General features: G+C 43.8%; 1 protein-coding gene across 8 annotated transcripts in view; it reads left to right on the forward strand.

Annotated features, from left to right (window-relative positions):
• Positions 1-2,153: 2,153 nt before the first annotated feature.
• The window catches only part of SCYL3 (SCY1 like pseudokinase 3), a 65,267-nt gene continuing 43,678 nt past the window's right edge, over positions 2,154-23,742 (forward strand). For 4 of the 8 annotated variants that reach the window (XR_007516890.1, XR_007516889.1, XM_049881278.1 and 1 more), the window contains exons 1-2: positions 2,154-2,387; positions 8,451-8,665. Coding sequence is in view for 6 of the 8 variants with exons in the window: in XM_049881278.1 (XP_049737235.1) it covers positions 8,501-8,665 (165 nt within the window). In the remaining 2 variants the exon portion in view is untranslated. The remainder of the gene's footprint in view (positions 2,388-8,450; positions 8,666-23,742) is intronic. The other 4 variants (XM_049881280.1, XM_049881282.1, XM_049881279.1 and 1 more) reach the window with 2 other exon arrangements.

The raw sequence follows: 23,742 nt of genomic DNA on the forward strand, positions 1-23,742 counted from the left end.
CAGATGGATCCTGGCTGAAAGCAGAGAATACCAGAAGGATGTTTACCTGTGTTTTATTGACTATGCAAAGGCATTCAACTGTGTGAATCATAACAAATTATGGATAACATCGCAAAGAATGGGAATTCCAGAACACTTAATTGTGCTCATGAGGAACCTGTACATAGATCAAGAGGCAGTTGTTCGGACAGATCAAGGGGATGCTGATTGGTTTAAAGTCAGGGAAGGTGTGTGCCAGGGTTCTATCCTTTCACCATACTTATTCAATCTGTATGCTGAGAAAATAATCTGAGAAGCTGGACTATACAAAGAAGAATGGGCATCAGGATTGGAGGAAGACTCATGAACAACCTGTGTTACGCAGATGACACAACCTTGCTTGCTGAAAGTGAAGATGGCTTGAACCACTTACTGATGAAGATCAAAGACCACAGCCTTCAGTATGGATTACACCTCAACATAAAGAAAACAAAAATCCTCACAACTGGACCAACAATGAGCAACATCATGATAAACGGAGAAAAGATTGAAGTTGTCAAGGATTTCATTTTACTTGGATGCACAATCAACAGCCACGGAAGCAGCAGTCAGGTAATCAAATGACACATTGCATTGGGCAAATCTGTTCAAAGGACCTCCTTAAAGCATTGAAGAGCAAAGATGTCATCTTGAAGACTAACGTGTGCCTGACCCAAGCCAATCGCATCATATGCATATGAAAGCTGGACAATGAAAAAGGAAGACCAAAGAATTTATGCCTTTGAATTGTGGTTTTGGCAAAGAATATTGAACATACCATGGACTGCTAAAAGAATGAACAAATCTGCCTTGAAGAAGTACAACCAGGATGCTCCTTAGAAGCAAGGATGGCGAGACTTTGGACATGTCAGGAGGGATCAGTCCCTGGAGAAAGACATCATGCTTGGCAAAGTACAGGGTCAGTGGAAAGGAGGAAGACCCTCAAACAAGGTGGATTGACACAGTGGCTCCAACAATGAGCTGAAGCATAACAACGATTGTAAGGATGGCTCAGGACAGTGTTTTGTTCTGTTGCACATAGGGTCGCTATGAGTCGGAACCGACTCAATGGCACCTAACAACAATAATTAGAAAACTTAAAATGACATATGTGGCTCCCATTCTATTTCAATAGGACCGTGCTGAGGTAGGACAGAAGCTGACTTCATCAAGTTTATAGGACCGGCAAAATTAATCACTGTGCCTGTCTCCTAATCAATATTTGTTTAGTACATTCCTGAATAAGGGGGAAAATTTGGCCCGATTCTTGCTTCCATTTATCCTGGTGACAAAATTGTGGAGTCCTATCTCTCTTAAACTTTTTCTGCTACTGTCACAGACTGGAAAGGACCAAAAAGTTGCACATGGCCAAACGATTTACGTCAGTTTTCAACGGTAAGGGAGCAGTAAAAAAAAGATTACTACTAAGATCATGACCATGACAAGAAACATACATAGAGTTCTTACGTGCCATGGAGCCCTGGTTGCACAGTGGTTAAGCGCTTGGCTGCTAAGCCAAAATCCGCAGTTGGAATACACCGGGCACTCCTTGGAAATGCTATGGGGCAGTTCTAATCTGTCCTTTAGGGTCGTTGTGACTCGAAATTAACTCCAGGGCAACGGATTTGGTTTTTATGTGCCATATATAGTATAGTTTTAGACCCATTACGTATTTCTCACCCAGTGAAACAGTCACTATTAATATTAGCAACAGGTACTATTAATATTCTCAATTTTACTTCTTTGCTGAATTAAGTGTAATTTTCAGACTCTCCGTCCCAAACGCTTAAGCGGGACTCAGCCAGTTTCAGCCGTCTTTCCCAGGACTTTGACCGACGCTGCGGAGCCAATCAGGGCTGCGGGACTGCACAACGCCGCCAGTTTTCAGATTGGACTCCTTTTTGCGTCTCGGCCCCTATTTGCTAGGGCGATGGTTGGCCATTTTCGATTCGGGCGGAAATAAAATTAAAGCTGAGAGGCTAAAGACCTAAAAAGCAAAATCAAAACAAAACTTATGTCTTCAACTGGAATGCTTAGGGAAGGAACACCTGCGCAGGCCAACTCGGCTGCTAGGAGCAGTGAATAAAATGGGCTCGAGGCCGGTGCCCACACTCAAGATGGCACCCTCCTGAGAATCACCTGTGTGGCCGCTCTAGCCAGAATCTGGGCTCATTTGCCTCAGTGTTGGTGTCGGAAAGGCGAAGGCTAGCACTCTGTCCCATTTCCGGCCCAACTCTATGGTGTCGGAGAGCCGAGAATCCGGAAGACTGTGTGTGTAGGAGACCTACCTCACGGGGGAGGCGAGGTGTTCGGTGTTAACTGGGGGCGAAAAGGGGACCGGAGCCGCTGCCCTCCGCCGCCCCCCGCAGGTAACGGGGCTTCCGCTGCGGCCTCCGACGGTCAGGCCTGGGCCGGGGCTGGGGGCCGGGGCGGGAGAGGAGGCGGGGGCGCGCCCGACTCGCGGGCCCCCGCCGGTTGAGCTCGGCAGTCCGTTCCCCGCACCCTCTCCTTAGTGCGGGCCCCGCCAGTTGAGCTCGGCGGTCTGTCCTCCGCACCGTCCCCTCAGTGCGGCCCCCGCCAGTTGAGCTGGGCTGCGGTCCCCGGCACTCTCCCCTCAGTGCGGCTCCGGCTTCGGTCCCCGGCACCCTCCCCTTAGTGCGGCCGCGACAGGTTGAGCTCCGGCTTCGGCCCCCGGAGGTTGAGCTCGGCCGTCGGTCCCCGGCACCCTCGCCTCAGAGTGGCTCCGGCTTATGCCCCCGGCACCCTCCCCTCGGTGCGGTCCCCGCAGGTTGAGCTCGGCGGTCGTCCCTGGCACGCTCCCCTCAGAGCGGCCCCCGCAGGTTGAGCTCTGCCGTCGGTCGCCGGCACCCTCCCCTCAGAGTGGCTCCGGCTTAGGTCCCCGGCACCCTCCCCTCAGTGTGGCTCCAGCTTCGGTCCCCGGCACCCTCCCCTCAGAGCGGCCCCGGCAGGTTGAGCTCGGCCGTCGGTCCCCGGCACCCTCCCCTCAGTGTGGCTCCAGCTTCGGTCCCCAGCACCCTCCCCTCAGAGCGGCCCCCGCAGGTTGAGCTCGGCAGTCCGTCCCCGGCACCCTCCCCTCAGTGTGGCTCCAGCTTCGGTCCCCGGCACCCTCCCCTCAGAGCGGCCCCGGCAGGTTGAGCTCGGCAGTCGGTCCCCGGCACCCTCCCCTCAGAGTGGCTCCGGCTTCGGTCCCCGGCACCCTCCCCTCAGTGTGGCTCCAGCTTCGGTCCCCGGCACCCTCCCCTCGGTGCGGCCCCCGCAGGTTGAGCTCGGCCGTCGGTCCCCGGCACCCTCCCCTCAGTGTGGCTCCCGCAGGTTGAGCTCGGCAATTGGTCCCTGGCACCCTCCCCTCAGAGTGGCTCCGGCTTCGGTCCCCGGCACCCTCCCCTCAGAGTGGCTCCGGCTTCGGTCCCCGGCACCCTCCCCTCAGAGCGGCCCCGGCAGGTTGAGCTCGGCCGTCGGTCCCCGGCACCCTCCCCTCAGTGTGGCTCCGGCTTCGGTCCCCGGCACCCTCCCCTCGGTGCGGCCCCCGCAGGTTGAGCTCGGCCGTCGGTCCCCGGCACCCTCCCCTCAGAGTGGCTCCGGCTTCGGTCCCTGGCACCCTCCCCTCAGTGTGGCTCCAGCTTATGCCCCCGGCACCCTCCCCTCGGTGCGGTCCCCGCAGGTTGAGCTCGGCCGTCCTCCCGGCACTCAGTGCGGGGCTTCTCCTCATCAGGGCTTCGTGGGCCCCCGCCGAGCGGCACTGGTGGCCGGAGCTGGCGGCGAAGCCGCGGGATCGGGCCTCGCGGGGAGGTGTGGAAGGTGAGGGGCCAGCCAAGCGAGTGCGCCCCCCACCCCCAGCGGCCTCGGGGTCGCGGCTGGACCCTCGGGCTCCGCTCCGGGCGGGCGGGCGGGCGGTCCGGGAGTTTGCTCGGTGGGCTGGACACTCCCCGGAAGGGGCATCGCCGGAGGAGCCTTGGGGGCTTGGGCCGCTTCATTCTTGGTCCAAGACCAGGGCCAGGTCCCTAGAGGCCCAGCTGGCTCTTGACTGCTTTAAGCTTTCTATTTGGAATAAAGATGAAATACATTTCTCGGAAGAGGAAATCACGTGAATACTCACAGTCCCGTCCTGAGCGATTTTGGAATCGTTATTACTGTTGCCGGTGTGCATATCCACGTAAAATCCTGTCTCTTAGCTAGCACACTTGTTTTGATCCTTAAAGGCTTCGTTATGTATTGTTTGCACCTAGCAAGGCTGCACTGAGTTAAATACAGGGAGTATGAAACGGATGAAACCAGAGGGCTCACTGGCTAACAAAGCATCACTCAGTGCAGGGTGATCTTAGAGTCTGGAATGCAAGCCAGTATTTTTGGAGTTCCCTGGCTATGCCAGCTAGGATCGAGATAATCACAGTTAACTGCTGGGAAAAGAGCAGAGATACCCAGAGGTTTCTTAGTTGAACATAGGAGTTGCACTGCGACCTAGACGTGGGCTTTCCAAATGCACAGGTGGTCTGGAAACTGTGCTGCCCAAGGAAGGATGGAGGAAACTAGGTGAACACATTTCATAGAGAAGACTGATGCATATTCAAGTCAGAGACTGCCGACTAAGCATTTTATATATCTGTTTACCTATCTCTATCTATCTGTGCATGCCCTGGCATTGGAATATATTTTTCTACTTTCCTGTGAATTTTATTCCAAAGCTACCAAGCAAGATTTTGTATTTTTTCCCTTACTCCTCCAAGCAACAAGAGAGCATTTTGCAAGTCCAAGTGCTAATTTATTAGTTTTATGTTTCAGTAATTCATTTTAGCTGAATTACCATTTTTGAAGCAGTGTTTATGTTAACAGTATTTGTGCCTCTTTAGATACAGAGTGTGTGAAATACAGAATTAGGAATTAATGCTTTTAAGATGTTCTCAAATTTTAATCATCAACAATCTTTTTATTTGTTCCTAATAAAAGGCAGAGTTTACGCTGGACATAGAATATAAGCCTGTAGTGTCTTTGGGGCCCTGGTGGCGTAGTGATTAAGAACTGTATCTGCTAACTAAAAGGTCAGTGGTTCAAATCTACGTGCCGCTCCTTGGAAACCCTACAGGGCAGCTCTATTCTGTCCTATAGGGTCTCTATGAGTCGGAACGGACTTGACGGCCACGGGTTTTTGGTTTTGGTACTCTACTGTAGACATCTGTCAACATTAACCATACTTCCAGAACAATAAGATTCCACCTTTCCTTTTGATTTTTTTAAAGAAACTGAGTCATCCCTTTTTAATTTTTAAGTGGTATTCTTCAGGGTCTTAGACCAAAAAAAAAAAAAAAAATCAATATACATCCCTGGGTGGCCCACATGGTTAAGTGCTGGGCTGCTAACCGAAAGGCTGGATGGTGCCTTGGAAGAAAGGCTTGGTGATCTATTTCTGAAAAATCAGCCATTGAAAACCCTTTGGAGCACAGTTCTCCTCTGACACACATGGGGTCACTGTGAGCTGGAATTGACTGGGTAGAGCAAAAATACACTGGTAAGAAAAATTACCAGTTTTAATGTCTCCCAGAAGCTTTCATACGCTGTTAATTAACATGTTGCGATATTTATAATATTAAATCCAAGGTTAACACATGTAAGGCATAATGTTCCCACAAGGAAGTATTTTGCTATTTAGAAATGGTGAAGTAAGTTAAATGCCTGTGGTTGTCACCTCTCCTGACTGCCAGCCATCTAGCCAGAGCATTGCTCCTGAATCCTGGTCACCACTTTATCTCCTTTGGGGATTAATACGGATTATAACTAAAGAAACAGTGCTGTTTTCTGCCAAGATTTTCATTTATTTGCAGTTCCTTGTTCTCAGTTTTTCCCTTGGCTAAGAGAAAGAAGGAAGTTAGACTTAGTTTCAGGTGTACATTTTTTATAGTAGCAGTGCTGTAACTGATTCCTCCAGCCTGACAGGTTTTTCAGGCAAGAGGAGCTAAAGAGTGATTTTTCTGTTAATGAAATGGCAGTTGGTTTCAAAGAGCATAGACCCATTCAAGCTACCTCAGGTAAAGGGAGCTGATTGTAAAGGTGTCAGTGAGGCAGTGAGGAAGTGGTTTTGAAGCTGGGCTTCCTATAGCCTCCAGATGGAGCATGGTAATGTGCCCCTGTAAATGTGACTGAATGGTTTGCAGTCCTCTACTAACCCAGAGGTTACTGATTTGAACCCCTTCAGTGGTGCTGTGGAAGAAAGACCACGCAATCTGCTTCTGTAAAGATTACAGCCAAGAAAACTCTGTGGATCAGTTCTACTCTGTAAAACATGGTGTCACCATGAGTTGTAATCAACTCCACAACAACTGATTTGGCTTTTGCTTTAAGCTGTGGCCTTAGGCTGGATTCTTTAGAGGAGCAAAACCGGTGAAGAATATATATATAAATATATAGAGAGATTTATTTCAAAGAAATGGCTCACACAGTTGTGGAGGCTGCAAGTCTGAAATCCATGGGTCAGATGTCAGGCTGGAGGCTTCTCCTGACTCGTGGTAGCAGGGGCTAACGAACCCAAAATGGCAGGTCAGGTGGCAAGTTGGAGCTGGCGATTCCAAAATCTGCAGTTTAGGTGGCAAGCTGTTGGCTCACATCCCAAGAACTGGAGGTCAGATGATGATGAGTCAGATGCAGGATCGGGAGAGAGAAAAAGTTGTGGATGCAGGCCATACCCTCAAGGTAACTCCACTTAGGTCAGATCACAAAACGGAGGATAACTGCATAATACTGAGAATCATGGCCTAGCCAAGTTAACTCATAACGTTAACCATCACAGTCTATCCTTTGTCGACTTGGTGCCTGTACACATCCCCTTAAACCATACGTAATCTCTAAATAAAGACATATTTGCACCTAACGTGATGTAACTAACATGAACAACCGAAAACGCACTAGCCCCGGTTATATCTTATATTTTAGAATTATTGGGATAAGGGAGGGAAGAAAACAAAAATATTTGCTATTCACACACAGACACATACACGTACATATAAGAGAAGGAAGAAATACTCATAAAAATTACAGTCCTTGTTTCTGCAACTGGTCACATGGCCGAAGCGTATTTAGAACTACATTCTTCCACCACCCATTCTGTATTCCTTTTGCCCTCAGTAAGCACCTTAGCTGTTGTAATTCTTTGCCTGATGGGGTCACCCAGACTTTCACTCCTGAGGGGTCTGGGCCACTAGTAGTCACCTCAGAATTGGGTTTCTGTAGTTTTCCATTGTCTTTAATCACAGGGCATGGTAGTACCAAGAAACATCATAAGGGATCTTCTGCATTCCAGACATAGTCTTCTTTACCTCCATTATGTAATATCAATCCAATTTCCTCTTGGTAATCAGGATCAATCACACCAGCCAGCATGGTAGCTCCGTTCTTTGCCTGTTGATCCGGAGGCGTAAGGAGCCCAAAGTGGCCCGGTGGCATTCTTAGCTTCCAGTTCAATGGAATCAGTGATGTGTCTCCAGATGGGGGCATTCCTCCCTCTGGAACTAAGACCTATAGACCTGAAGAGCATAGGGTCATGGAGACAGGAAGCAAAAAAAAAAAAAAATTTTTTTAAGTCACTTTAGAGGTAATAGTGGAACCCTGGTGGTGCAGTGGTTAAGAGCTTGGCTGCTAACCAAAAAGTTGGCAGATTGAATCCACCAGCCGCTCCTTGGAAACCCTCTGGGGCAGTTCTACTTTGTCCTGTGGGGGTAATAGTGAAGCCACTCCTATTTACATTCCTTAATTCCTGAACCCGTACCAAATTCCATCTTAGTTATCTCGTGCTGCCATAACAGAAATGCTGCAAGTGGATGGCTTTAACAAACAAATTTATTTTCTTACAGTTTAGAAGGCTAGAAGTCAGAATTCAGAGTGCCAGCTGTAGAGGAAGGCTTTCTTTGCCAGCACTGAAGAAAGGTCCTTGTTTCTTCAGCTTCTGCTTCCTGTTTCCTTGGAGATCTCCATGTGTCTTGGCATATATGTTACCCACTCGGTACTAAATGCCTTAGGCTGGGTTCTCTAGGGGAGCAAAACCAGTGAAGCATATATATATATATGTAAATATATATAGAGAGAGATTTGTTTCAAGGAAGTGGCTCACACAGTTGTGGAGGCTGCAAGTCCCAAATCCCTGGGGCTTCTCCTGACTCATCTGGTTGCAGGGGCTGATGAACTCAAAATCTGCAGGTCAGACTGCAGGCTGCTATGTCAGGTTCCAAGAACCAGAAGTCAGATGATGACGAGTCGGATACAGGATTGAGAGAGAGCTTTGCCAGAATATCCCCATATATTGGATGCAGGCCACACCCGCAAGGAAACTCCCCTTACATCTGGTTATGCCTGGCTGCATCTTGGCTATCTCTTGTTCTTGTTGAAGGTAGATTTAATGTTTACACATTATTTATATTTTCTTTTAGATCTTCTTGGCTTTGAGGAAGAGCTGCAGTACAGCCACACTGCATAAGGGATGGGATCAGAGAACAGTGCTTTAAAAAGCTATACACTGAAAGAGCCACGATTCACCTTACCTTCTGGACTTGCTATTTATCCAGCTGTACTGCAAGATGGCAAATTTGCTTCAGTGTTTGTGTATAAGAGAGAAAACGAAGACAAGGTTAATAAAGCTGCCAAGGTACAGTAATAGCTGACTACTGGATAGTTAGTACCTTTCCCTATCTTCTTTTCTATTAAAAAAAGTGCAGTCAGTAAAGATCTAAGTAGGTGAGGCTGTAAGGAATGCTGTTCTTACCCATTACTTTAAAAACACAGGTGTCTTTCATGGGACTATCTCCAACTTGCATGACATGGTCAATTACCAAAGCTGTAGGCAAAATGTGTCATAAAACTCAGTGTGACGGCTTTTATCATCATTCTGTATTTAAAAAATTTTTTAAAAATTATGTTATTGTTGAGAATATACGCAGCAAAGCAAACCAATTGAACTGTTTCTGCATGTACAATTCAGTGACATTGATTACATTCCTTGAGTTGTGCAACCATTCTCACCTTTCTTTTCTGAGTTGTTCCTCCCCATTAACATAAACTCATTGTCCCTAAGGTTTCTATCTAATCTTTCAAGTTGGTATCATCACTTTGATCAAACATAAAAACCAAAAAAAGCTGTTGCCATCGAGTCGATTCTGACTCTTAGCGATCCGATAGGACAGAGTAGAACTGCCCCATAGAGTTTCCAAGGAGCTCCTGGTAGATTCAAACTGCCAACTTTTTGGTTAACAGCCATAGCACTTAACCACTACGCCCCCGGGGATCAAATGTAGATAGTTCTTAAAAGAGCATAATGCTCAGGACAGAGGTTCTTTACTAGTTAAGCTAATCTATAGTTTGGTTTTAAGAAGACTTGAGGGGATATTTTTCGTTTAAGGCTTAAAGATTCTCTCAGGGCAATAATCGTTTCAGGGATTCGTACAGTCTCCATGGCTCCAGAAAGTCTGGAGTCAGTGAGAATTTGCAATTCTGTGTTTTTTGCCTTTAAATTTTTATTTTTTAGTGAGGAAGTTAGGAAGACTGATTTTACATGGCGGGTAGCACAGTGGTTAAAGCGATTGGCTGCTAACACAAAGGTCAGTTATTAGAACCCACCAGCTGCTACGCAAGAGAAAGATGTGGGTATCTGCTTCCGTAATGATTTACAGCCTTAGAAACCCTAGGGGCAGTTCTCTGTCCTATAGGGTCCTTTTGAGTCAGAATCAAGTCGGCAGAAGGTTTGGTTTTTTTGGTAAGATAAGATAAAGGGTTGATATAGCATAACAAAAGTGATTTAAGTATTGACAGCCTTCTAAGTAGTATGTTGATGAGGGGCATGGAATAAAAATAATATACCTTAGGAAATTCAACTACTATTTTTTCCTTTCCTGAGACATTATTTGGCCCTAGAAAGAACACTGGACCAAGGGATCTGAGCTGTAGTTCTTGTTGAAGAACCTGTGCTCTGGTTCCTTTGAAGGACCTGTACTCTAGTTTCTATTGAGGGAAATGGGCTCTGATTCTTGTTGAGGGACCTGTACTTTAGTTCTTGTTGTAGGAACTGGGTTCTAGTTCATGTTGAGAGACACGAGCTCTGGTTCTTGTTGAGGGACCATACTCTAGTTCTTGTTGAAGGAACTGGGCTCTGGCTCTTGTTGAAGGACCTATACCCTAGTTCTTGTTGAAGGAACTGGACTCTAGTTTTTGTTGAGGGACGTGGGGTCTGGTTCTTGTTGAAGGACCCAGGCTCTGGTTCTTGTTGAGGGACCTGTACTCTAGTTCTTGTTGTAGGACCCAAAAGAACGGGGTTCTAGTTCTTGTTGAGGGAAAGGGGCTCTGGTTCTTGATGAGGGACCTGTACTCTAGTTCTTGTTGCAGGACCCATACTCTGGTTCTCGTTGAAGGAACTGGGTTCTAGTTCTTGTTGAGGGAAATGGGCTCTGGTTCTTATTGGGGGACCTGTACTCTAGTTCTTGTTGAAGGACCCGTACTCTGGTTCTCGTTGAAGGAACTGGGTTCTAGTTCATGTTGAGGGACATGGGCTCTGGTTTTTGTTGAGGGACCTGTGCTCTAGTTCTTGTTGAAGGACCCGTACTCCAATTCTTGTTGAAGGAACTGGGCTCTGGTTCTTGTTTAAGGAACTGGGCTGTAGTTTTTGTTGAGGGACATGGGCTCTGGTTCTTGTTGAAGGACCTGGGCTCTGGTTATTGTTGAAGAACCTGGGCTGTAGTTCCTGTCAAGGGACCTGGACTTTAGTTCTTGTTGAAGGTCCTGGGTTTTGATTCTTGTTGAAGAATCTGGATTTTGGTTCTTGTTGAAGGACCTGTACTGTAGTTCTTGTTGAAGGACCTGGGCTGTGGATCTTGTTGAGGGACTTGGACTCTGGTTCTTATTCAGGACCCAGGTTCTAGTTCTTGTGAGGAACCTGGGCTCTGGTTCTTTTTTTTTTTTAACGTTGTGCTTTAGTCGAAAGTTTACAGAGCATATTAGTTTCTCATTAAACAATACACAAATGGTTTTGTGACACTGGTTGCCAACCCTGTGTGTGTCAGTATTCTCCCCTTCTTCACCCTGCATTTCTTGTTTCCATTTGTCCAGTTTTCCTGACCATTCTTGCCATCTTTGCGTTTGTGCTGGTGTTCCTATTTGGTCTCATATACGTGATCGAACTACGAAGCCGGTTCTGCACGTATGCTATTGTTTGTTTTATGGACCTGTTAAATCGTTAGCTGAAAAGTGAACTTCAGGAGTGACTTCAGTACTGAGTTAAAAGGGTGTCCAGAAGCCATGCTCTCAGGGTTTCTACAGTTTCCATCAGACCAGTAAGTCTGATTTTTATCTTGTGAATTTGAATTTTGTTCTAAATTTTTTTCTGCTCTGTCTGGGCCTCTATTGTGATCCCTGTCAGAGCAGTTGGTGGTGGTAGCCAGGCAGCACTTAGTTGTTCTGGGCTCAGTCTGGTGGAGGCTGTGGTTTTTGTGGTCCATTATTCTTTTGGCCTAATCTTTCTCTTCTGTCTTTGGTTTTCTAAATTCTCCTTTGCTCCAGACAGGATGGGTTCACTAGGTGTATCTTAGATGGTTGCTTGCAGGCTTTTAAGACCCCAGACGCTGCTCATTACAGTGGGATGTAGAATATATTCTTTGTGAACTATGTTATGCCAGCTGAGCTAGATATCCCCTGAAGGCATGGTCCCCAAGCCTCAGCCCAGTAATCTGGTCCCTCAGAGAGTTTGGATGTATCTGTGAAGCTTCTGTGACTGCCTTGGTCAAGTTGTGCCGACTTCTCCAGTATCGTGTACTGTCTTACCCTTTGCTAAAGTTACCGCTTATCTACTACTTAGTTAGTGTTTTTCCCTCCCACTCCTCGCCTCCCTTGTAATGATCAAAGATTTTTTTCTTTCTTTGTTGTCTTAGTCATCTAGTGCTACTATAACAGAAATATCACAAGTGGATGGCTTTAACAAACAAGTTTATTCTCTCACAGTCTCATAAGGAGACTAGAAGTCTGGATTCAGTACGCCAGCTCCAGGGGAAGACTTTCTCTCTTTTGGTTCTGGGGGAAGGGCCTTGTCATCACTCTTCTCTGATCAAGGAAATTCTCAGTGCAGGACCCTGGGCCCAAAGAACGTTCTGTTCTCCTGGCTCTTGTTTCTTGGTGGCATGAGGTCCCCCTGTCTCTCTGCTTTCTTCTCTCGTATATATCTCAAAAGAGATTGACTTAATCTCTTGAAGTTGTAAATTGAGTCCTGCCTCATCAACATTACTGCCTGTAATCCCACTTCATTAACATCATAGATGTAGGATTTACAACACACAGGCAAATCACATCAGATGGCAGAAATGGTGGACAGTCACACAATACTGGGAATCATGGACTAGCCAAGTTGACACACATTTTGGGGGACACAGTTCAATCCATAACATGTATGTAAACCTTTTCTTGAATTTTTAGTGATCTCATACAGTATTTGGCCTTTTGTGATTGACTTATTTCACTCAGCGTAATGCTCTCCAGATCCATCCATGTTGTGAGATGCTTTCCAGATTCGTCATTGTTTTTTATTGTTGCATAGTTTTCCATTGTGTGTGTGTACCATAGTTCATTTATATTTTCATCTGTTGATGGGGACTTAGGTTGTTTCGATCTTTTTGCTATTGTGAATAATGTTGCAGTGAACATGGGTGGGTGTATGTCTCTTGGTGTCACATCTCTTATTTCTCTAGGATATATCCTAGGAGTGGGATTGCTGGATCATGAGGTATTTCTGTTTCTAGCTTTTTAAGGAAGTACCGTGTTGTGGTTGTACCATTTTACCTTCCCGCCATCAGTGCATAAGAGTTCAAATCTCCCTGCAGCCTTTCCAATATTTATTTGTTTTTTTGATTAGTGCCAGTAATGTTGGGGTGAGATGGTATCTTATTGTAGTTTCGATTTGCATTTCTCTCTTGGCTAGTGTAACCTATCTCTTTGGCCCATACAGGGATCGGACCACGACTTTGGCGTTATTAGCACCATGCCCTAACCAGCTGAGCTAACCGGTGACATGGTGGTTAAGAGCTACAGCTGCTAACCAAAAGGTCAGCAGTTTGAATCCACCAGGCGCTCTTTGGAAAACATATGGGGCAGTTCTGCTGTGTCCTGTAGGGTCTCCACGGGTCAGAATCAACTTGATGGCAACGGCTTTGGTTTTGCTTTTTATTGGCTAGTGATCGAGAGCGTTTCCTCGTGTGTCTGTTAGCTGCTTGAATGTCTTTGGTGAAGTGTCTGTTCGTTCCTTTGTCCATTTTTTAATTGGATTATATGTCTTTTTGTTCTAGAGGTGTTGGATTTTCTTAGAGATTTTAGAAATTAGACCTTTGTCAGATATGTCATTGGCCAAAATTTTCTCCCAGTCTGTATGTTCTGTTTTTACTCTTTTGGTGAAGTCTTTTGATGAGCATAAGTGTTTAATTTTTAGTTACCTAGTTATTTAGTTTATCTTCTGGTGTTTGTATGTTGTTAGTTTTGATTTGTATCCTATTTATGCCATATATTAGGGCCCCTAGCGTTGACCCCACTTTTTCTTCGCTAATCTTCATAGTTTTTGGTTTTATGTTTAGATAATTTGATCCATTTTGAATTAGTTTTGTGTATGGTATGAGATATGGATTCTGTTTCTTTTTTTGTAGATGGACGTCGAGTTTTGCCAGAAATATTTGTTAAAAGACTTTTTTCCCCATTTAATGGACTTTGCGCCTTTGTCAAAGATACATCTGGTATCTCACTTCTGTTCCCTTGTCAGTGTATCTGTCATGGTACTAGTACCAGGCTGATTTGACTATGGTAGCTGTATAGTAGGTTGGGCTCTAGTTCTTGTTGCTGACCTGGGGTCTGGTTCTTGTTGATGGACCTGGGTTCTAGTTCTTGTTGATGGACCTGGGCTCTGGTTCTTGTTGCTGGACCTGGGCTCTGGTTCTTGTTGCTGGACCTGGGCTCTGGTTCTTGTTGCTGGACCTGGGCTCTGGTTCTTGTTGCTGGACCTGGGCTCTGGTTCTTGTTGAGGGACCTGGGCACTGGTTCTTGCTGAGGGACCTGGGCACTGGTTCTTGTTGAGGGACCTGGGCACTGGTTCTTGTTGAGGTTCCTGGGCTCTTTTTTGTTGAGCCATCTGGGCTCTGATTCTTACTGAGGGACCTGGGTGCTGGTTTTTGTTGAAGGTCCTGGGCTCTGGTTCTTCTTGAAGGACCTGGGCTCTGGTTCTTTTTGAGGGACCTGGGCTCTGTTTATTGTTGAAGGACCTGTACTCAAGTTCTTGTTGAAGGGCCTGGCCTCTAGTTCTTGTTAAAGGACCTGGGGCCTAGTTCTTGTTGAAGGACCTGGGCTCTGGTTGTTGTTGAGGGCCCTGTACTCTAGTTCTTGTTGAAAGAGCTGGCCTCTGGTTTTGTTCAGGGACCTGGGCCTGTAGTTCTTGTTGAAGGACCTGGGCTCTGGCTCTTGTTATGGTTTTTTTGAGGGATCTGGGCTCTAGTTTTTTTTTTCAAATCGAGAAGAAAGATTTTATTCCAGTAGGCAGAAGTGGGAAATGTACAAACATGCTGTTGGAGCCGTGTCTGCCTGAATCCAAGGAATGTTACAGAATAGAGTAAAAAGGTGGACAGACAACATGCTGCCAGAGACCAAGGGATGTTACAGAATAGGCAAAAGTGGGTAATGGACAAACATGCTGCCATAGCTGTGTGTGCCCGAATCAGAGAAATGTTAAAGAATCATCTGCATATATTGACATTACAAGTGGGGAAAATCATTTAAAGTCTCATTGTTTCGCACATTGGCTGAAAACTACTAAAACATTGCTATTGCATGCTTTGAATCGTCATTCTTAATAATTACTGGTACAGGTTTCAGTAAGGACAGTCAGGAGGGTCTTCATTGGTCCAACAAATCTTACTATTTACTAAATGTTAATAGGAAAAGATAAGAGTGGAAAATATATGAGTCTTTTGTGTCTGTCCAAGTATTGTTTATGTGAAAGGTTCCCTAAAAGATGTCTTCCAGGATTGTCCTAGCTATCGTTTTTATACTTTAGGGCCCAGTTCATGTGTCTTTGTGAGTCCAGCTCCAGCTGGGTCACATTCTTTATACTCAAGGACAGGGAATAGTGGCTCCAATTTTAAACTCCTAAGTCACTCCTTCCTTTTGATTGGTGAATGGAGATAACACATCTACGATCAGAACCTCTACTTAATCGGGCTTCAAGCTGTTGGCCATGGTGGGGCCTTTAAACTCACGCTGCTGGTTTTCCATTGGATACATCTGATTCTTCACCAGGATCTTAAGTAAGAGTGACATTCTCATCAGTCGGATTGCAGAAATGAGCAGAGTCAGTGTACATCAACATTTTAGCCAAAGCCTTTGTTTTGCCTTTTAAGTGTATAAGACAATAGAAGATACGTTGTATTATGCTTAGTACTGTGAGGATACAGACTAAGAATATTACTGTTTCTTGCAGTAGTGATCTAGCTCATGTACTTTTTCCTGATGGTAACCAACCAAATAAATCTGGTGTAATAGGCTGTTATAGTGTGTGAACAAATAGCTTGCTATCCAATTTTGTGTATATTTTGTTCTACTTCTCCTGTGTTATTTATCCAACTGGCAGTAAGAAGCATTTACTGCAGCACAGACTCCACCTTCTTGGGCTAGTAAAAAATCTAAGGCTATTCTGTTATTTAATGCCGCTGTGGCAAATGAGATCAGAGATTGCGGTTGTGTTTCTGTACCATTAGCGACTTTGTCTGCTGTTTGTCCCATAGTGATTGATAAATTTTTTTAACCTCAAAACCCTCTGCCATCGAGTTGATTCTGACTTAGCGACCCCGTAGGGTTTCGAAGGCTGTAAAACTCTGTGGAAGCAGATTTCCACGTCTTTCTCCCGTGGAACTGCTGGTAGTTTCAAACCGCCGATCTTTCAGTTAACAATCGCTTTAACCACTGTGCCACCGGGGCTCCTTCAATTTCTTAAAGGTTCTCCAGTTCAACTATACCATAGTAGGAATTTAAGCTCTTAGAAATGACCAATTCTACCCTGAGTGTTTGACCAGTGGGTTTTCTTCTGACTCATTTTACAATGTAACAATTTACTATGTAACAATTTACAGTATTTACTATGAATATCTGAAGGTAATCCTAAAGTTCCCGAGGTGCATTTCTCACGCATTCACCAGGAACCTAAGCAAGAGATTGCCTAAGTAAATTGAGTGTCAGAGGAAAAAGGATCATCTAAATGAGTACAGTTAGATTCAGCACACAAAAACATTTTTCCGCAAGGAGCATACAAAGTTTGTCTAGAGGAAACAGAAGGTATAGAAGAATTTACATGTGTACATGATTAGTAAGATAATACATGATGGACCTCTCTGTTGAAGGCCTCTGGTTAATCTGTTTAAAACATAACTAAGCTGCCCCTCCCTGGTTTGCCTACCAATAGTCATGGGTCACTTTCTCGGAAGCAGAAGTGGAGCCCAAGACTGAATGGAGTCTAAGCCATGAGGTTGATCTCTTCTGAGAACCTGGTTTCTTTATGATACGTAGTTTTCTGCATAGCAAGGGGGTGACAGTTTGATTACAAGCATTAGACATGCATTTCATACATTACCTTGATGACTAATTAAAATAATTACTGCTTTACTATAAACATAGCTCCCGGTCTGATTTTAGAGTCAGTTGAAAACCCTGGTAGCATAATGGTTAGGAGCTACAGCTGCTAACCAAAAGGTCAGCAGTTAGAATCCACCAGGCGCTCCTTGGAAACCGTATGGGGCAGTTCTACTCTGTCTTATAGGGTCGCTATGAGTCAGAATCAACTCGACGGCAGCGGGTTTGGTTTTTTTTCCCCAAAAAACAGATTGAATTCTTAAAAAAACAAACAAACAAACAAAAACCTTGCAACACCCGAAGGCAATGGCTCGTGTAGGTTGCTCCAGCCTCCCTGAAAGCCAGAAACCTGATATTCAGGAGAATTACAACTCTTTCATCAATCCCTCCTTTGGTTTATGATCCTGCTATAGAATCTTTGATCAGAAATGTTCACTAATGGTAGTTGGACACCGTCTAGTTTTTAAGATCCCAGGTACCATGTGGTGAACTAGGAGGTAGAACAGAAACACTAACAATAATATTAGGCCAATTGTCTGAAATAACCAATGAGACCGTGACCCTAAGGTCTTTGAACTGAGGAAACAATCTCACGAGGTGTTTGTGTGTACATGAGCAACATCAGTAGTTGCTTTCCATGTGCCTCAGCAGCATCTCCGTACTGTAAAACCTCCAATCGCATGTTAATATAGACACAGCCACGTTGATCTGTTAGGCGCAAACTGTGCCTTGGGAGGCCAGCAGGCAATCTAATGCCATGCTGTGTTGTAAAATCATAGCTGAAACTTCAGGCACTTCTCTGGTTATGATATTTATAGCTTTGGTAAGTTTACCAACAGGAACTTCTAATTCAAGAGTTAAAATATCTAAACCAATTAGATAATTTAGGAGAAAGGAGGGAAATGATTTCTTATATCCACAAAGTAGGACCCTAAAACATCAGCAGTATTCCCACATAAAACCCGTAGTAATCCTTTAGTTAAAAAAAAAAAAAATACTCAGTCTTAATTTCTGTTCCACGTGATCCTGGATCAGCCACAGTCTGTGAACCTATCAGCTTCTACATAAAAGTCCTGGGAATCTTGATGCAGTCTAGTCACAGTCCTTTTCACAAGTCCATCTTTTTGTTGAGATATTTTGGTCAAACGTTGTCATCAAGTCAGCAAAGTAAAAACTTACGTGCAGATGACAAAATTTGTCTGTGTTGAAGGGACGTGGAGTGTGAATGCACAGCGTCCAGAACATAGGACCCGTTTGCCAGCTTCTGCTCTGCCAGAGTTCAGGTCTCCTCGAGGTTGACTGGATTCATTGCTACACAAAACCCTGCTGGCTATCCCATTCATTGTCCTAGGATGAGATCACCAAAAAATTATAGTAAAGCAAGAAGGTAGATTTTATTCAGCATATTTCCAAGAGGAAAAAGTGGGAAACGGACAGGCATGCTGCCAGAGCCATGTCTGCCCAAGTCAAAGGAACGTTACAGAATAGACAAAAGTGGGAAATGAGCAAGCATGCTCCAGAGCTGTGGCTGCCTGAGTCCCTTTGAATTAGAAAGGAGTTGTTAGTTGATGCTTTGTGTCTTGGATATTTGGCTGCTTGAGTCATCTTCAGAAGGTTTTTAAAAAGGCTGGTATAATTGTATTAGTTCTGCAGTGTGTTACAATGTCAAGCACACTAGTACTAGGTTGAATTTGATATCTTTAGTTTGTTAAAGTTAGGATCTATGTTACCCTGAGTCCCTCTGTATTGTCAACAAGTATGAAATACGATAATTGATATTGTTTTCATAGGTTTCTTTAATTTTTACTCTTTTACAAATGATATAAAGTTTACACTAGTAATATAGTTCAGTCACACCAATTCATTATTTGATGTGTCTTTGGTCAGGCATGAAATTAACAGTCATATGATGGTTCCTAAGCGGGGGGGAAAGTCTGTAACAATCCGTTCAGAATGTGTTTTCTGGTAATGCATTGTGGTAAAAACAGTAGTTGCCTGTTTTATTGTTTTTTCAGGTCTCACAAGTTTTCTGCCTTTGACAGGATGCAGTTTTAGCAGTTTTCTGTTGCTCATTTTAGTGAAAAATATTTGAGTTTTCCTTCTCTGACAGGTTTCCACCTTACACAGGTTCCAGCTTTCAAAGGTTTTACTGTACTTTTTATTGTGATTTTGCGGAAGTTATAATGCCTTCCTTCACTGTCTTGTCTTTATGTGCAGTTAATGTCTGGCATACTTCGTGTTTTCATTAATGAAGATTGCATGTATTTTTTGTAATAATTTAGAGTGAATATTACTAATGGGGTACTAGAAAATTATAATCTTTCTTAGTCTTAAGACTATAAGACTTTTTAAAAATTTGTATTGCTCTTTATGATATATATACCAAGAAAGTTGAACAACCCAGATCATAAAGTCTTTAAAGAAAATAAAGATCCACGCACAATGTTTGAGGACTTCTTGTGCTGTAGGAATTACAAACCTTGAGGGGGAAGAGTTTCCCCTCAGGTACCTATAGATACCCTTGTACCTTTGCAAAAAGTTTAAACTGGTCTCTTTATGTCCTTCAGGCCATCCTGTGGCTTTGAAAGCCTCAGGACATGTGTCTGGGAAATCCGAAATGATAATAAGATGATAGGGAGTTTAGATTATCAGAATGTTTCAGAGCTAGCTCTCACAGTACTTGAGAAATGTCTGGCATTTGGTGCATCAGGTTTTAGGGACCTGATCTCCTGCGTGTCTGAAATACTGAGGTGGCTGTAGTTAGCTCCTGCGGCTCTCTTCCTCTGGAGTTTGGGTTCCTGGTCCTACTTTCGATTAGTTTTAAATGACCATTCCAAGCAGACATATGGTGTTTTCCTTGTCAGATATCGCTGGGTAGCAGTCACACTTGTTCCCTACTGCTCTAAATTTAAAAATAAGTAAAAACCATCATAGTGCACTGTTAATATAAAACCCAGGGCCCTTGAGTCGATTCCGACTCATAGCGACCCTATAGGACGGAGTAGAACTGCCCCATAGAGTTTCCAAGGAGCACCTGGCGGATTCGAACTGCCGACCCTTTGGTTAGCAGCCACAGCACTTAACCACTACACCACCAGGGTAATGCAGGTATGAGGTCTGACCACAACGCAGTATCAGAAATACTTCAGATCCACCAGACCTTCTCATTGTACCTGAAATCTGCCAACTGTAATTATTAGTATAATTTGTGTAGTGGTTATGATGACTCATTTCTAACCAGTAATTTATTAGGAATGATAAATCCTAAATTAGGATTTGGTTGCTGTGGTTTACTGTAATCCAAGTGCTCAGGTAGGGTTTCGTGGTAAGTAGAAACCTGTAAAAACAATTCCTTAGTGTCTTTATACCAGGCAGCTGCCTATGACTCTAGGAACAGATATGTCGATGCTACGTAGCTGCCCTGCTAATGTCCTGAGAGACATTGTGCTCTTCTCCATTAGGATTCAGGCTGCTGTGTAGAAGGGTTGATCAGCATGTTTGGGAGCCTACATTGTGTGGGCATGCCAAAAAAATAGAAGAAGTGCTTGCTGTGCTCAAAGGGGTTTGCCTTCTAGTTGTATGGTTGTTCCTCATGTTGACATTTTCTTTTTGCACTTCTCCCTCTCAACAATGGCTCAAGCATAACAATGGTTGTGAGGATGGCAGAGGACCAGGTAGAGTTTTGTTCCATTGTACATAGGGTCGCTATGAGTCGGAACCAACTGGGTGGCACCTAACAACAACAACATACTATTTACAACACTTACTCTGTTGTAAATCAACTTTCTTAAACATTCTCAGCTTTTTTAGGAATTATTTTTTTCATCTAATGATCAAAATCAAGTGTTTTTACAAAGTTCCGAGTGTTATCCACTCAGGAGAACTTCAGAATATCCCCCACCCCTCAGGTATGATGGGGCCACCAGATAGAACTGGCCATCTCCCAGCTCCCCGATATAGTGTTCAGACTTCACTGTTCCACCCTTTCTCCTTTAATGCTCTCAAACGTCCAGCCATGTCACCTCCTACCCAAATGAAATACCTGTGGAAGCCTGTTTTTGGAGCTCCAGGTCTATATTTCCACCTGTCTATTGAATACTGCCGCCTGGATTTTCCACCAGCAGCTTAAGGCCAGGCTCTCCAAAATGGAATTTTTTTTTTTTTAATTGTTGTGAAAACATACACACCAAAACATCTGCCAGCACAACTTCCATGTGTACAACTCAGTGACACTGATGACATTATTCACTTTGTGCCACCATTATCACGAACCTCGTCCAAAACATTCCACCCCAATTAACATCAACTCAGTGCCTCGGAAACAGAAACTCGCCCTTTCCCCCTCCCATCCCTGGTAACCATTGGTAATCTTTGGTTTCTATGTATTTGCCTATTTCATGTAAGTGAGATCAAACACTAATTGTTCCTTTGCAAGTGGCTTTCTTCCGCTCAGCATGATGTTTCCAAGGTTCATCCATGTTGTGGCATCCATCCGAACTTCATTTCTTTTTATGGCTGCGTAATACTCCAATGTATATGTGTGTACTATGTTTTGGGTATTCATTCTGTTGATGAACATTTTGGTTGTTTCCACCTTTTGCCTATTGTAAAAAATGCTGCAGTGAACATGGTGTGCAGGATTCTGTTTGCGTTCCTGCCTTCACTTCTCCTGGGTATATACCTAGGATCAGGATTCCGGGATCATATGTTAATTCTGCGTTCAACCTTTTCAGAAATCACCAAACTGTTTTCCACAGTGGCCATACCATTTTACACTCCCATCAGAAATGGATGAGGATTCCGGTTTCTCCACAATCTCGTCAACACTTGTTTTTCATTTTTGTTTTTTTGATGATTGCCATTCTGATGGAGGTGAGGTGATGCCTCATTGTGGTTTTGATTTGTGTATCCCTAATGGCTAATGATGTTGAGCATCTTTTCCTGATTTGTTGGCCATTTTAATATCCTCTTTGGTGAACTGTCTGTTCAAATCCTTTGCCCATTTTTTGATTTGGTTTTTTGTCTTTTTGTTGTTAAATTGTCAGTTTTATATGTATTTTAGGTATTAGGCCTTTATCTAATACATGATTCCGAAAAAAAGTCTCCCAGTCTGTAGGTTGTCTTTTCACTTTATTGCTAACAAAATGGAATTCTTCACCCCTTCTTCATTTTGTCTTTTATTCTTAGTTTATGATCCAACATCCTATTGTACTTTTATCTGTGTCTCAGATTTGCATTTTAGGGGAAGAAGGAAGAATATTTCTGCCTGATCTCTTGTTCTCTAGCTGAGGTGCTTTGGTTATTTTGTTATATTGATTTAACAGTGTGAAATTTATGACTTTCTTCGTTGTTGTCTAAAAGCTCGTAAGTGGATTTGAGCTGTAGATAAGAATACTGAGCCAGTTCCCTTTGTGTAATTCTCAAATCCAAGTAGTAAATCATGTAGAACAACAATGAAAAGTTAAGCTTTTAAGGCTTGAACTAATTCTGTAGATAGCTGAGTCGTAACTGATTCCTGAAAAGTGGGAATAGTTTATAATCAGGGCTAAAATCTCACACTTAGGATCTCTGTGTGGGCATAGGTAAGTATAAATATTGACGTATTATATAGTACTGTTCCTTTTTAACAGTAATTGCCCTTACTCAGAATCCTCTTTCAAAGACCAGCACCTAATCCAGTGAGTGGTATGTAATAGGTATGAGGAACTTTGGGGCCAACAGCTTCAAGGCATTCCCATTCAGCAGCAGTCACCTTTCTCCATCAGAACGAGAGATACTTATTTGTTCACCTGATGCTCATTGGGAAAATATCCTAGTGACTCTCAGCACGTGCATTTTGCTACGTAGCAGAAGCCTGAATCAAGAAATGTTTCTACTTGATTCTTAACTGCTAGCTTTTCTGGTGACTCTATACATAATTTATATATAATATTGATTGTGCCAAAGGGGAGTGACAAATAAGATTCTTGCCAAGTGCCTTGTTCAGAATCATCCAATGAGGCATTCCTTCTTCCCTTTCTTCATTTAACAAATAAGAATTGAGCCTGTAGGTTAAAAAAATGAGCAGAATAAAAAAATAAGTTTAATATTTAAATTTAAATGAACATTTTTAATTCTGTATTTCCATGCACTAAATAAGGTTGCTTTCCTTCTGATTTACTAGTCTGTCCTGGTACTAGAAGGAGAATGAAAGAAGATACGTAAATCAAAGGCAAATAATATGAACTCAAAGATGTAAATGCTGAATGAAGACTTTTTCCTGAGCAGGCCAAAGTGAAATCTTTTCAAGCTTGGTTTGAAAATAATCTTTTTTTTTTTTTTTAATTGTGCTTTCGGTGAAGGTTTACAGAGCAAATTAGTTTGCCATTCAATAGTTGACACACAGATCATTCCATGACATAGGTTGTACTCCCTGCAGTGTGTCAGCACTCTCCCCATTACCACCGAGTTCCCCATTTCCATTCATCTGGTTTTCCTGCCACTTCTTGCCTTCTTGTCTTTGCCCTAGGGCGTATGTTGTCCTTTTGGTCTCATGTAGATGATTGTTCACAGGAGTAAATTCTTCACAAGTGTTATTATTTATTTATAGGCCTGTCTGTCATTTGGCAGAAAGGTGATCTCTGGAAAGTGGCTTCAGTTTCAAGTTAGAAGGATGTCTAAGGGCTTTAGTCTTGGAGGTTCCTGTGGCCTCTCTCAGACCAGTAAATCTGGTCTTTTTTATGAATTTGTATTTTGTTCTACTTTTGTTTTTCCCCCCACTCTAACCAGGACCTTCTCTTATGATCCTGTTCAGATCTGTCAGTTGTGGTAGCCAGACACCATCTAATTCCTCTGGTCTCAGGCTGGTGGAGGCTGTGGTTCCTGTGGACCATCAGTCCTTTGGACTAATTGTTTCCTTGAGTCTTTGGTTTTTTCCACTCTCCTTTGCTCCTGATGGAAAGAGACCAATGGTTGTGTCTTGGATGGCCACTCGCAAGCTTTTAAGACCTCAGATGCTACTCACTGGAGTAGGATGTGAAACGTTTTCTTTATGAACTGTATTAGCCAATTGACCTAGACATCCCCCAGGACTCTATGGTCCTTAGCCTT

The sequence above is a fragment of the Elephas maximus genome, chromosome 3 (genome assembly GCF_024166365.1).
Source record: "Elephas maximus indicus isolate mEleMax1 chromosome 3, mEleMax1 primary haplotype, whole genome shotgun sequence".
Lineage (NCBI taxonomy): Eukaryota > Metazoa > Chordata > Mammalia > Proboscidea > Elephantidae > Elephas > Elephas maximus.